At 47.3% G+C, this 15,398-nt stretch overlaps 1 protein-coding gene across 2 annotated transcripts in view; it reads right to left on the bottom strand.

The window, feature by feature from the left end:
• Aldh1l2 (aldehyde dehydrogenase 1 family, member L2) overlaps nt 1–15,398 on the bottom strand; it is a 51,532-nt gene that overhangs the window by 12,716 nt on the left and 23,418 nt on the right. The window contains exons 10-18 of one of the 2 annotated variants that reach the window (NM_001191778.3): nt 14,194–14,341; nt 9,365–9,484; nt 8,731–8,858; nt 6,615–6,769; nt 5,733–5,766; nt 5,549–5,581; nt 3,962–4,067; nt 2,085–2,172; nt 1,561–1,654 (exon numbers count right to left, since the gene is read on the bottom strand). In NM_001191778.3, the coding sequence (NP_001178707.2) occupies nt 1,561–1,654; nt 2,085–2,172; nt 3,962–4,067; nt 5,549–5,581; nt 5,733–5,766; nt 6,615–6,769; nt 8,731–8,858; nt 9,365–9,484; nt 14,194–14,341 (906 nt within the window). Of the gene's footprint in view, nt 1–1,560; nt 1,655–2,084; nt 2,173–3,961; nt 4,068–4,496; nt 4,568–5,548; nt 5,582–5,732; nt 5,767–6,614; nt 6,770–8,730; nt 8,859–9,364; nt 9,485–14,193; nt 14,342–15,398 lie in introns of both variants that reach the window. The other variant, NM_001414921.1, reaches the window with a different exon arrangement.

The raw sequence follows: 15,398 nt of genomic DNA, 5'->3' as shown, positions 1-15,398 counted from the left end.
TCAGAAATGTAATGTCATTTATGAGGGTGTGGCAGTGCATTCAGAAAGTAGAAGCAGGAGAATGGAGAAATCACGTCTCAAAGAGGGCAGGGGAAGGGCAGAGGAAGAGACAGGAGAGGAGATGGTTCACTGCTAAGGTTGTGCGCTGTGTGTGACAGCGTTCATGTGCCTTTCCGTTCCTTTTGTTTATTTTGCTTTCTGTAATGTTCAAAAACCTCTGTGGCCAAAGGATGAGGATTCTCAAAGGGAAATTCACCTTTAAGAATCCAGTTATGCCAGGGCTGATGAGATGGTTCAGTGGTTAAGAGCACTGACTGCTCTTCCAGAGGTCCTGAGTTCAATTCCCAGCACCCACACAGTGGCTCTCGACCATCTGTAATAGACTTGATGCCCTCTTCTGGCGTGCAGGTGTATATGCAGACAGATGCGTTAAGGGGAAAAAATACATAAATAAATTCAAAGAAAAGAATTCAGTTATGTGAAAGTCCGCAAAGCAAGAGCCAGCCTGCTAGACCTGTGGGTGGGAAGCGGGTTTTAGCTGGTTACTGGTTATTTACTTCTTTTATTATGCTGTGCTTTTCGTTTTGCCATTTGAGTGGTGACCGTGATAAACCATGAGAAGGGCGGTCCCAGTCTTGAGAAGCACTCTCTCTCAGAACGGATAGAATGGTAGAAAAGAAGAAATAGCCCACAAAATCCCCCATGTCTTGATGGCTATTGTTTTTATCGTATTTAGAATTTTGATCAAATCCTATTGTTTTGGGTCTAACTTTTACCTTCATCCTGGCTGTGTTTGTTTGGCCAGGCAAGAACTGGACCACAGAGCTCTGTCTCCAGCCCACACCCCTGGGTTCACTGTAGGCGTTTGGAAAGTTTTTCTGGCATATTCACCAGTGACAGCCATTCCCTGTGTTTGATGTGGTTTTCTCTAGTTTTGTTGTTGATGGTGTGTGTGTGTGTGTGCATGTATGCATGTATTTATGCATGTATGCTTGTATGTATGTACTTGTATGTGTACATGCACGTATGTGTGTGTACATGTGTGTGCATCTACATGTGTATATGTATGCATGCATGCTTATGTGTATTTGTGCATGTATGTATATATGCTTGTATGTATGGTATGTGTATGCATGTGTGTACTTGTGTGCATATGCATGTATGTGTGTATGCATGTGTATAATTATGTGTGTATATGCATGTGTGTGCATGCATGTGTGTAATTATGTGTATATATGCATGTGTGTTTGTGTGCATGTGTGTGTATGTGTGTGTGTGTGGTTGAGATAGGGTCTCATGTAGTCCAGGTAGCCTTCCAACCTGTTTTATTGGAATGACCTTAACTTTTGACCTTCCACCTCCAGGGTTCAGAGATCACAGGGTGGACGACCACATCTGCTCTCTGCAGCTTTGGGAATCGAACCCAGGGCATGGTGCATGCTAGGCAAGCACTCTACCAATTGAGCCATGTCCCCAGCCTTGCTTTTCCGTGTCCCAAAACGTTCTGTTGAATTCCAAAGAGAAGCCTAGTTGAATGGACTCCCTACAGCCCGCCAGTACCTTTTCATGATCTGTTTGCCCACAGAGGTGGAACCAGTGAAACCAAGCTTGCGGATGTCAGGGTGCTGAGAGAGCCGCTGTCCTGCCACACCCCCTGTAGAATTAATTAGGGGACAACAGAACATGGTCTTTTGTGGAGGGTGGGCTTGTGTTTGCTGAACTTGCATTTCATTTAAACTTGCACTTTATATTTGCTGCACTGATTACAAATGGATTAAAACAATATCCTCAATACAGCTCTCAGTGCCTCCCCCTTATTGATGGATTAAGTCTCGGTTGTTATAGTGCTCATTGAAAATGAAAATGCTCTACCCTTAGGGTAGTTTTATAAAGCTCTCCCCCTCCCCCATCCCTCCTCACACACTAGATTTCCAGTCTTTATCTTTTATTACACAGTAAGTACACTGATCCTTGATGAACTGTATTTAATGTGGTCCATTTTTGGGCTAAGATTGCAGTGGGAAGCAGCACTTAGCTCCTTGAGCCACTGGGCGGTCAGAACAGAGTCTGCCCGGCAGGCTTACCTGAGCCAGGAATGATGTTGATTACCCCCTTCGGAAAGCCTGCTTTCACCGTCAGCTCTGCAAACTTCAGAGCTGTCAAGGGTGTGACCTGGAAATGAATACAGTAATCACCATCCTTACCAGGGCCCTTCTTTGTGACTGTAAAAGCACTCATTTGTGGGTATGGTGCGTATTTGAGGTGCATACACATGAGCGTGGGCCTGCTCAGACTTGGAGACCAGAGCAGGATGTGGTTGCCGTCCGCCATATTGCCTCGAGACAAGGTCTCTAACTGAATCAGCAGCTTGCTGCTTTGACTAAGCTGGTTGACCAGTAAGCTCTTAGAATCTCCTTGTCCCATCCCCCCACCCCCCTACCAGTGTCGGGGGTTACGGGCGCATGCATCTATGCACCAATTCTCTCGGATACTAAAGTCTTTAGTGCCTTTCTTTCACCACATGTCTACCTGCTCACTTTCCCCCACACTGACGCTGATTATCTAAATGAGTGCTTCTTCGTTTGCTCTCTAACAGTGGAATTTGCAGGAAGATCCAGTGAAGAACGGAAAGCAAGTATCCGAGCTTCTCTTTCCACTGACAGATACACCGTAAAGCACCCGTGATTCACATTTAGGCCCGGACAGTAATGTTCAGTGTGCATGAGGGACAGGGGGCCGAGGCTCCATGTCCTATAGAGGAACAAGTGCTCTCAAGACCAAGAGAGCTCTGTGTGGGAGAGGGGAGCATAGAGATCCCAGTGGTTCCCTCACTGGCTGTGTGTGTCTGTATCACCCTCCCTTCAGTTGCTCCTCTGCTCCAGAAGCTTCCCTGTGTACCGTTGACAGGGCTGGCTATGTGGAATCACTATTATTAACTCAAGCAACCTTCATTAAGCTGACAAGCAGCTGAAAGACTTGACATGGAACTCACACAATGGACTGCAGCACCACAGAAGAGAGCCCCTCCTCCCCCTTCTAGTGACAGACTCGAGAGCTACATCATGAGGCTTACAGAGTGCCAGTCTGGAGAGCCTGGGTGAGAAGCTGGCCCCTGACACTGGAAAAGCAAGAAGCTTATTGTACCAGTGTGTTAGTCTGTCACAGAACTGTAGTTGGAGAGGGCACTGGTCCACACGGCATGTTATTGTGCCCTGCAGTGAAGCCACCCTGGGTAGAATAGCACCTCAAACCCCGAAGCTGGAGTAATCATTGTACTTGGATGGTGGCTGTAAGAGGATGTTCCCGGTCAGCTTCAGCTACATGGCAAGTTCAAGGTCAGCCTGGACCACAGGAGATGCTACCTCAAACAGAAAGTACTCTAGCATAAATAAATGACTCTGAAAACTGCCCAGTGTGTTTTTACACACACACACACACACACACACACACACACACACACACACACACGTACGTATTCATGCTTTCAGGGCTGTTCGACCTGCGGCCCTCCAGGCTCCCCGGATACCTGTGCATATGGTCCAACACATTGCACATTTGAGGATGGTGGTGTTACAGGCACAGCATCAAAGGTTGCACACCCCTGGAGCTTACATGTAAGTTGTCATAATTACTAAGTTATTTTATGTGCTTTTCCCTTTCCCTACAAGACGTTGAAGGAATGTAATGTGAATGGGGCCAGCAAGGTGGCTCATCAGACAAAGCTCTTGGCACCAAAACCAACGCCCCACGTTTGAGTCCCAGATCCCACAGCTCTTGGGAGTGGTCCTCTGGCCTCTGTATGCACCTGCGAACTTTTCCCCCTGCTCAGATGAGAATTTACCAATAATGTATGAAGAGTTGTGTGTGACCTGTGGCAAGCTTGAAGGTATGCTGTTTATAAACGTACACATGCTTTAAATTTGCGGACGAGGGGGCCCCTCCACCCTCTGGCCATGCTCACCTGCGCTGGCTTGAGTACTAGGGTGTTGCCTGCTGCCAGGCAGGCTGCACTCTTCCAGGCCAGCATCATTAGTGGGTAGTTCCAGGGAATGATGATGGCGCAGACACTGTGGGAGAAGGCTCATCATCACCTTTGTTTCCTCACAGCTCTCTGCTGTTCCACCCCCTATCCCCGCCATCTCTACCTAACCTTCCCCCTTCCCCTCTCCCTCCTCCACCCCCGCCCCCTCCCCCACCCCACCCCTTCCCCCACTCCCAACCCCCATCTCCACCCTACCCACCTCTGTCTCCACCCACCCCCATCTCCGCCCCCACCTCGGTCTCCACCCACCCCGTCTCCGCCCCCACCTCTGTCTCCACCCACCCCCGTCTCCGCTCCCACCCCATCTTCTCCCACCCCCACCTCCAACCCTCAGCCCCCTTCCCCCCCCCCCCGCCATCTCCACCCAACCCTCCCCTTACCCCGCCCCCACCCCGTCTCCTCCCACTCCTGCCCCTACCCCCCCACACTCGCCACACCCCTAACCTTGTCCTACCCAAGTGGCTCCTTCTTGGTGAAGGTCAGGTTGTAATTCGGTCGGGCCTGGTTGATTGGAATTGTAGAGCCCTAAAGGAAAGAAAAGTTTGTAGTGGCATTCTAGTAGAATCACTTTATCCAGGGTAGACATTAGACTGAAATAGTTGTTCTTCATTATACCTTCAATCACTAAATAATCGATAAATACGCTTCTGCATGGCTGTTCGAGGTTCAGTTTATCAAGGCTGGACCTCGCTGCTGCCTCAGAGCCTCGTTGCTTTCTGGAGTGACCTTCGATTCCCCCCACGTAACTCAGAACACCCACAGAGACTGATATTTCACTAATTGAAATACGAAGCTTAATTGCAGATAGTATGCTTTTGCCCTCTCCTTCTGTCTCAGCTAACGTTCAGAGGCGGTGCTCAATGTATAAGAAACAAATCCCGCACGACAACGAAGAGCTTCTGTCGAGCTGAGAAGGCATGCTCAGTAAAGCGCTTGCCAGGTAGCCTTGGAGACCTGAGTTCAGATTCCCCGCACCCACGTCTAAGTCTGAGTGGGAGAGCAGATCACTATAATCCCAGCACTGGAAAGGCAAGCAGATTGCTGGAGCTCTCTAGACAGACAGTCTACCCAAATCCACAAGCTCCAGGTTCAGCGAGAGATCCTGTCTCAGAAAAGAAAGTGGAGAGCAGTTGAGGAGGAGACACCCAACATCCATCAAATACACACACACACACAGACACACAGACACACAGACACAGACACACACACACACACACAAACAGGAGAGTTTCTGGCTTTCTTTCTCATTACACATGTTACTTACTGGTTTAGAGTTGGGGAGAAATTAAATATTTATTCCACACATGTCTTTATCAAGTTTTTTCCTTACAGTCTCCTTCAGCCATTAAAGTGATTTCTGTCCCCTTCATGCTCAGATCACAACCCCGACCCTGCCATGATCCCAGGTTCTTAGAAGACTATTAAGACTGTTTTTGTGTTTTGAGACAAGGTCTCACGTGTCCTGGGCTAGCCTTAAACTCACAGAGTAGCTGCTGGTGACCTTGCACTTTTGGTTCTTCCGAGCTCATCCCCAGAGTGCTGGGACTCAGACACACTGCTACACAGAGTATGTGGTGCCTGGGCTTCATGCGTGCTAGGCAAGCCCTCTACCAGCTGAGCTGCATCCCAGCCCAAGATGCTGGACATCCGAAGAAGACAGTAGAACGTGGAGAGAGCTCAAAGTCAGAACTCATGAATTCTAGCCTGGTTCTCTGGTTCCTTTGCTGTGACACAGGGGAGGTCTCTCCTTATGCCTGTGTCCTTACCCAGAATAAGGGAGAAAGCTATCTATTTGCTATTCATGGTTGCTCTAACCATAATCATAGTCTTATTTTTTTTTAACTATTTCATGTGTATTGGTGTTTTACCTGCCTGTATATCTGTGTGAGGGTGTCAGATCCGGAAGAACTGGAGTTACAGACCCCTGTGATCTACCATGTGGGTGCTGGGAATTGAACCCAAGTCCCCTGGAAAAGCAGTCAGTGCTCTTAGCCACTGAGCCATATTTCACAGTCTAAATTGTGTACTGATAATTCACGTATTGGAGACTTAACCCCTACTGGGGAGGCAGGGTCTAATGCAAAATATGTGAGCTGTGAATCCCCACCCTTGAGACTGGGCTCACACTGCTGTAAAAAGGCTCCCAGGGTCCAGAGACATGGCTCCGTGGGTAAAAGCACTTGCCATGCAGTCCCCACTGGCAGCCTGAATTGGATCCCTGGAAGTCACACAATCCAGATGTGGTAGTGCACATCTGTAGTCCCAGCACTCCATAAATGGTAGGCAGAGATCAAAGAATCACCTTGAAGCTTTTGGGCCAGCTAATCCCGGCATACACTGTGCAGAAAACAAGAGAGACCCTGCCTCAAAAGTAAAGTGGAACCTTATTTCCGGGGTTGCTGTCTCACGCAAAGGAAAACTGTTGAAAATAGGCCCATAGCAGGTGGGGATCTACCGTTGCTCCTATTCCGAGGACAGGGGAATAAGCTGCCATCTCAGAGTCGAGATCAAACCTGCTATGAACTTGTGAGCTTGAGTCCCTTTTCCTGTAGGAGTGAGCAGCATTCTTAACTTACCTGAATTTTGTCACACCAGCCTGCGAAGTATCTGAAGGTCTGCACGGACATTCCAATATGAGTCTTCAGAGCCAGGGTGTAGACAGCCCCGGAATCCAGCGCTTCTATGGTCGCCAGCTCCTCCTGGTTTTCTTCCATTAGGTCCGCGAGTCTGTGTGATCATTGAAAGGCACCCAGTTAGCACATATGATGGAGCCCAGGCCAGCTGTATATGCCAGCCATGTATAGGGTACCAACTAAGAATCTGGAGACTAGTCAGAGGGACAACACACCTACCCCTTTGGAGATCATGGTCTAGGAAGGTAGATAGTAAATAAATCATTGTATGCATAGTTCATTTCCAGAAGTTATTATTTTTTTTTTTTTGGTTCTTTTTTTCAGAGCTGGGGACCGAACCCAGGGCCTTGCGCTTCCTAGGCAAGCGCTCTACAACTGAGCTAAATCCCCAACCTGCGGAAGTTATTCTTACAGTTTCTGCAGTGCTTTGAATCGAACCCAGGACCTCACACATGCTAGATGAGTGCTCTACCACTGAGCTACAACCAGCCAGCCTTCCAGTTACAGGGAGAAGCCAGCTATGTCCCTAGCATGGGCCGTTTGCCTCCTATATGCACAAGCAGCAGAGTAAGTAGCAGGGCCACAGTTGGTGACAGGCAGGAGGCGGTGGGTCAAGGGAACCAGCACAATGGAGTGGTTCATTAATACACAGGGAGGTGTCAGAACATGAGCCCCCACCACCTGTGAACACACGTGGCTTTCTGACTGATACAGCAATGTTTTCAGAACTGACTGAAGAGGACAGAGCCAGCTCGTGGAATGAATCACAAAGTCCACAGCAGAGTTACCCAGGTGCCCAGGTTCCTTAGGAAGGGGAGCGGGGTCTGTGGGATGGTGTGATTAGCAAAAATAGACACATGCACATAGATATACATATACACAGATACATGCATGCACACACACAGAGATACATGCATACACACATGCACTCACACAGACACACATAGACACACACACAGACACGTGAACATAGAGACACATGCACGGATACATGCATTCACACAGACACACATGCACACACATGCATACACACATGTACACACATGTACACACAGATATAAATGTGTATCTTTTATGTTCCCTCTCCCCTGTTCCCTTCCCTCTCTCCCTGCTCCTCCCTTCTCCCTTCCCCACCCCCCTTTTCTTAGAATGGTTCATTTGGGATATTCAAGAGTTGGCCTTGACATGACCTGACACCTCCCTCATGCTTCTCATAGATCTCACTCTAAGGGATCTGTCAGTCCAGGTGAGAGGTTGAGCTGCAGGTAAGCGGAAACCAGGATGAATCGTTGAGACTAACTACTTCTGGAACACTTAACTCATTTGTAATATTCTCCTGGGACCTTAGCTTTCCCCTGCCTTCCTTCCTTTTGTCTTTGAAAACAGGGGTGGGCTGTCTCCCATGTGAACCTCTGTCCAATGTCCCCTCTGGTCTGTGACCTTGGAGGACCTTTATAGCCCGTATTATCTGGTGACTGAGAGCCGCGTCAGGAGATTTGTGAAGAGGGTGAAGGACATGGTCAGTGGGTTAAATCCGCCAGGTCACTCATGGTTGCTGTCCTTTTTTTTTTTTTTTTTTTTTTTCTTTTTCCTTTTTTTTCGGAGCTGGGGACCGAACCCAGGGCCTTGCGCTTGCTAGGCAAGCGCTCTACCACTGAGCTAAATCCCCAACCCCGGTTGCTGTCCTTCTGAGGCCACTGTAGAGTGCTCTTCTGCATGTACAGAGGACTCTAGAGTGCTCTCCACAGCTATGGTCCTTGCCTCTATACCTTCAGACCTGGGGGAGCACCTGCTTCCTCTGCCTCCGGCCCTGCCTGGGTCCTTAGCCATTGTGGCAGTCCCATGCTCTTCCCTGAATCCTACCTAGTCCCTGATGACCTCTGGCTGATAAAAGCAGTACCCCGACACCAGGGGATTTTATGGGACTCAAATAATGAAAGGCATGCCTTTCACGGGTGTTTTCAAGACAGTATGGTTATTTTGGGGAAGTTTAAAGTCTTGACAACAGTAACCGATTCCCCCAAGGCAGCATAGCTGTTTCTCCAGCAAGCACACCTGTACATGAGTCTTCCTCTGTCCCTGGCGTTCATCCTTCCCCATTCGCCATTCTCAAAGGCGTCCTTGGCCGCGGCTACTGCTCTGTCAACATCCGCTAAAGAAGCGTAGGACACTCTGCATAGCGTCTGTTTCAAGGCAAGGAGAAATAGGTCACCCGAGGGATCTATCGGTGTGGCTCTCGGAATTAATATTCTATTAATACTAAAAGCAGAAAATGACTTATCAAACAGAAAAATTCTGACAGAGAACTAATCCATCTTGAGGGGGAAAATGGACAAAAAGGAGGAGATGCTTTGAACATGTTAACAACCTAATCTTGGTCCATTGTACATGTCATCTCATTCTGGAAAAACACATGTAGGACAACTGTGCAATTCTTCACAGGGAAGCTTGCCATGAGTCTCAAGTATCCCCCTCTCATGTGGAGCTCTGCACAGAGAGATCTGCTGCACATGGGCACAGGAATCTAAATTCATCATAAACGCTTAGTCTACTAAAAAAAAGAAGAGGTTACTGTAGTACACAATAGCTAGTGTTAGAGCTGAGTGGGTAAGAGTCATGCATGACTCGTGTTTGAACGGGGAGCTCGGGGGTGAGAGCTAGAGTTGAGCTCACTGTGGCTGTCACTCACAGTTCCGTCTGTGGGGTTGATGGTGGCGTAAGTCTCTCCATCCTCGGCATCTACAAACTGTCCGTTTATGAAACACTGGTAGGGCATCTTCACTGTCATCTCGTTTACCTCCTTGGAAACCTGAGAAAAGTCAGTGCAATGGTCTGTATATGCTCAGCCTAGGGAGTGGCAGGATTAGAAGGCGTGGCCCTGTTGGAGTAGGCGTGGCCCTGTTGGAGTAGGCGTGGCCCTGTTGGAGTAGGCGTGGCCCTGTTGGAGTAGGCGTGGCCCTGTTGGAGTAGCCGTGGCCCTGTTGGAGTAGGCGTGGCACTGTGGGCGTGACTTACGACCCTCATCCTAGCTGCCTGGAAGTCAGGATTCTGCTATCAACCTTCAGATGAAGATGTGGAACTCTAAGCTCCTCCTGCACCATGCCTGCCTGGATGCTGCCGTGATCCCACCTTGATGATAATGGACTGAACTTCTGAACCTGTAAGCCAGCCCCAATTACATGTTGTCCTTATAAGAGTTGCCTGGGTCATGGTGTTTACAGCAGTAAAACCCAAACTAAGACAGTCAGAGTGTTTCTGTGCTTATCAACCTGATAGCAGGTGGTGATAAAGAATCATTCATCGGGCTGGGGAGATAGCACAGTGATTAGGAGCACTTGTTCCTGCAGAGGACCCAAACTTGGTTCCCAGCACCCACCTAATGCCTCAAGTTCCAGGGCATCAGATGCCCTCTGCTGACCTCTGAGGGTGGCATGCATCCAAGGCAAACACGCATACACATTCACTCAAACAGATCTAAAAAGAAAAAACCCCAAAATAATTAAAGAAGGAAGAAAGGGAGGGAGGGAGGGAGGAAGGGAAGAAGGAAGGAAGACAGGCAGACAGACATTCACTAATGTGGAAAGAGGTCAGCTTGGCGCCATTCTAGTGACATCTACTGTCACAAGGACAGATGCACTCTCATGCTCAGGGGCCACCTGAGGTCTGAGGCTCTGGTCTGGGCTTAGCTCTGGCTCTGATGTTCTTTATTAAACACAAAGGTACCTCAAACACCTGTGGACAGCGCCATCTATAGGCAGACTTGACAGGACCACCATTGTGCCCCTCAGATGGTTGGGAAAATCTTTACCCTGGTATTTCCTTTTATGCTGGTGCCATCTCGAGATTTCTCCCTTATGTTCTTTTGTTACACATGAGCTGCCTTGTTGTTCTCTCTACTTCTGGATAGCAAGGGAGCCTGAGGCTACTATACCTGCTTGTATCCAGGGTTTTCACCCGTAAAATGGGGAAAATCGTACTGCAAACACATCATACGAAAGGAAGAAGCGAGAGCATCCCGAAGGACCAGAAGTAGTTCAGTGATACCCCAGTGAACCTTTGGGCATCAAACAGCACCATGAGTCCACATGAAGAAGAGGCTGGGAAGGCAGCTTGGGGGTCAAGAGCACTTGCTGAACAATGGTGAGAACCAGAGTTCAGATCCTAGCACCCACGTAACTAGCCACACACACGTGAAACCCAGCTCTGAGGGGTGTGGACATAGGAAGATGACTGGGGTTTGTGGTTTCCAGCACAGCCAAGAAAATGTGAGCCCCAACGGAAGCCCCAGTTCAGGGAGAGACCCTGCCTCAAAGGAATAAGCTGTAGGTGGTAAAGGAGGGCACAAATACCCTCTTCTCAACTCTGCTGTTGTGTACACACACACACACACACACACACACACACACACGCACACAGATACATGCACATAGATACACATTCACACACAGATACATGCACACACACACACAAAGATACATACATGCATACACATGTGCACTCACACAGACACACATAGACACACAGACATATGAACACAGAGACACATGCACACATACATGCATGCACACAGACACACATGTACACAGATGCATACACACATGTACAAACAGACATGTACACACATGCACACACAGACACACACACAGATACACACATATGCACACAGACACATGCATACACATGCACAAACATACAAATGCATATGCACACATGCACATACACAGACACGCGCAGGCACACACAGATACACATGTGCACACACACAGACACATGCACACAGATACATGCACATACATAGAGACACACACATAGAATTTTGAATTCACAATAAATAGATTTATCAAAGCAACTAACTAGGAAAATAGAGAAATCTGTATAAAAATATTTTTGTTGTGTTTAATGCTCCTTCTGCCTGATTTTAAAAGTTAACTGCTATCTACCCCTGAAGAGATAGTGCAGTCGTTAAGAACCCTTGCTACTCTTGCAGAGGACTGGGGTCCAGTTCCCAGAACCAGCATGAGGCAGCTCACATCTGCCTATAACTCCAGTTCCAGGGGGATCTGACGCCCTCTTGTGGCCTCCATGAGCATCTGCATCCATGTACACACACACACACACACACACACACACACACACACACACACAACCTCACAGGTCACATACATACACACAATTAAAAATAAAAACCTAAAACAAGAAAACAAAGACAGCTGTATAAAGCACTTAAAAACCTATTGTGGGGGGCTGGGGATTTAGCTCAGTGGTAGAGCACTTACCTAGGAAGCGCAAGGCCCTGGGTTCGGTCCCCAGCTCCGAAAAAAAGAACCAAAAAAAAAAAAAAAAAAAAAAAAAACCCTGTTGTGGGGTTTCCAGCAAATCCAGATCAAATCAACACAAAAAATTTTATAGCCGAAATTTAAAGGTATATAGGAGAGCTGTGTAGTAGTGAGGTTTCCCTATGCTGTTGGCATTAAGTTGGTATTGACCTGATCTAGATTGCTTTAAGCAACAAACGCTTATTGTAAGAAAGTAACTAAAGATGCGATGCGGGAGGGGAAAGGCACCATGGGCAAGAAACAGAGAAAGTGCAGTAACAGCCATTCATAAAGATAAGATTCTGAGCTGAGCCATGGTGAGCACACCCTTAATCCCTGCACTCAGGAGGCAGAGGCAGGCGGACCTCTGTGAGTTTGAGGCCAGCCTGGTCTACATAGTGAGTTCCAGAACATCCAGAGCTATGTAGCGAGACTCTGTCAAAACATCCAGAGCTATGTAGCGAGACTCTGTCTCTTGGGGGGAAATCTGTTATGTATCAAAGGATGTTACAAAGAAAGTGAAAGAATGCAGCAAACCACAGGTCAGAAAATATTTACAGGGGACTGGAGAGATGGCTCAGTAGTTAAGAGCATTGACTGCTCTTCCAGAGGTCCTGAGTTCAATTCCCAGCAACCACATGGTGGCTTACAACCATCTGTAATGGGATCTGATGCCCTCTTCTGGTGTGTCTGAGGACAGCTACAGTGTACTCATATGCATAAAACATGTCTGTCTGTCTGTCTGTCTGTCTGTCTGTCTACAAATCTGTATGTCCAGAATGGACAGAGAACTTTGATTCTACAATAAGAAGATAAACAATTTTGGAAATGGACAAAGGATTCGAATAAATATTCAAAAGGATGCCTAATATCACTGTCCATCACTGAGTGCAAAATCAAAACTACACTGTGGTTCTTTTACACACCTGCTAAGACAGCTAAAGAGAAAGGCAAAGGAGAGAGTCTGCGAAGGCACCTGGGGAAGGTCAGAGCTCTCTGTTACATTGGGGGGGGGTTCTAAAATGATCTGTGTGGCTGCCTTCAAAGGAGATAGAGTATGAGCCATCTAGTCCGCTCTCAGCACAGTACCTGAAAATGTATGTTCATGTCAAAATGTATCAGTATGATCACAACAGCCTCCCGAGTGAAGTGGTCCAAAAACACACATCACCCAGTGACCGGATTAAAAAGAGGAAGTATGCCAGACATGATGGAATATTACTTGGCCAGGAAGAGTAGAAGTCATGAAAAGTGCTGTAAGGGTGAGCCTTGAATATACCACCTCAAGGGAGAGAGATCAAACATAGGGACCACATGGTGCACGGTTCTGTTTAAATGACATGCGGACATTATGTAAAATCCACCGGCACAGAAAAGAGACTGATAGCTTCCAAGAGCCTGGATATGGAACAGGAGAGGAAAAATCAGTGTAGTGTGATCACCAATGTGATACAGTCTTCCAATTTGGGGTGATGAAAATGTTGTAAAATTATCTATAGCGATAAGGATTGCACGATTCGTGAGTGTTCTAAAAATCACTGAATGGCAGATTTAACTTGATACTAGTTTATACTTCATACCAGTAGTAAAGAAAACCCCACCGCTATTCAGCTCTACTATATACCTCTAAACCCGGGCTATAATTTTTCACATCAATTCTATCTGGATTTGCTATAACTAGGGTGAATTTTTTTAATTTATTTATTTTACTTATATGAGTACGCTATAGCTGTCTTCAGACACACCAGAAGAAGGCATCGAATCTCATTACAGATGGTTGTGAGCCACCATGTGGTTGCTGGGAACTGAACTCAGGATGTCTGGAAGAGCAGTCAATGCTCTTAACCTCTGAGCCATCTCTCCAGCTCAAACTAGGGTGAATTTTATGAATTCAGGATATGAATTATGTCTTGAATAAAACTAGACTTTTTTTTCTCCTGAGACAAGGTTTCTCTGTGTAGCCCTGGCGGTCTTGGAACTCACGAGGTAGACCAGGCTGGCCTTGAACTCACAGAGATCTGCCTGCCTCTGCCTCCACCTCTGCCTCCGTCTCCCCCTCCGAGTGCTGGGATTAAAGGCACGCACCCTCACCACCCAGCACTACAGCTAGTCTTAAAGGCTATACATGTAAACGGCAACTACATATGTCCTCCGTAACAATGGTTTGTAGGAGTTTGGAGCTGCACATCAATGAGACACTTACATAATCCACCACCAGCTCAGCCTCTTGGTCCTCTCCTCTTAGTCTCCTCACAACCTTTTGGATGAAATCTCCAAACTTGCGGGCCATGTAGACATCTTCGTTCTGCAGCTGAAGCCCACCGCACTTCTGTCTGATCTCTTCCACCAGCCTTAAAGTGGGAACCAGCTCACATTACATCTGTTTTTACAGCTTCATCATGGCCTGCTCACTGGCATTGGGGAAGAGGTTTGGGTTCATATTGTATAAGACCGTCTTTGATGGCAACTACAGAAGATGTTAAGATTGGGCCCAGAGACTGGACAGATGGCACTTCCTGTTCTCACAGGGGACCTGGGTTCAGTTTCTATCGCCCACATACAGGAGCTCTCAACGGCTCTAACTTCAGTTCCAAGGTGATCTGTCACCCCCTTCTGGCCTATGTGGGCACTGCAGGCTGTGATACACAAAAGACAAGCAGGCTCATACACAGACATAAAGTAAAATAAACTTAAAATATGATGTGGCGTGAGAAAATTAAAACCTGTCTTATAGACAGTCTTGCTGTTTTTTAACTTTAGCCACAACTATAAAGGAGATAAATCCAAGGGGAGATGTTTTAACCACAGCAGAAATTCGTGGGCACGGAAGTCTGTACCTTTCAAATGAACTCAGAAAAGGAGAAAAGAAAAAAAAAGGCAATTTTCTAACTGTTAGACCTGAAGGTAGCAGAGAGAACTTTCTGTAGTCTGCCTATAAGAGAAAGGCAGGCATGGTTTGTGCTACAAGCTTAACTGAGGTGCTTGGTAGCACCCGCAGAAGGTCAGTACCATTCACAAGTCCTTTTCTGTCTTTCATTATCCACCTAACGGTTGCTGTCAGCCAACCTTAAATGGGACAGGTATACCAGGTTGGCTGTGGAAAGTCCACCACTTCCGGTCCTCCAATCACTTATTCCCTGAAGATGTTGGTGCACTTTGTAAAGGACTAAGATAGTAAAATAAGGGCTAGCAAGATGGCTCAGTTTATAAAGGAACTTGCCAACAAACCTGAGTGTCTGAGCCTAAGGACCCCCAAGAACAGACTCCTGTAGGTTTTTCTCTGACTTCCACACATACCACGGCATGTGGCTGTGTGGACACACCCCCACACAAACACATACATTTTTCTATATATGATGAAAGTAACAACTGATCATGTAACTCGCTCTAACAGGTAATGAGTGATTC

The sequence above is a fragment of the Rattus norvegicus genome, chromosome 7 (assembly GCF_036323735.1).
Source record: "Rattus norvegicus strain BN/NHsdMcwi chromosome 7, GRCr8, whole genome shotgun sequence".
NCBI classification, from domain to species: domain Eukaryota; kingdom Metazoa; phylum Chordata; class Mammalia; order Rodentia; family Muridae; genus Rattus; species Rattus norvegicus.
The sequence above is the reverse complement of the archived record's forward strand: the minus strand, read 5'-3'. Positions and strand labels throughout refer to the sequence as shown.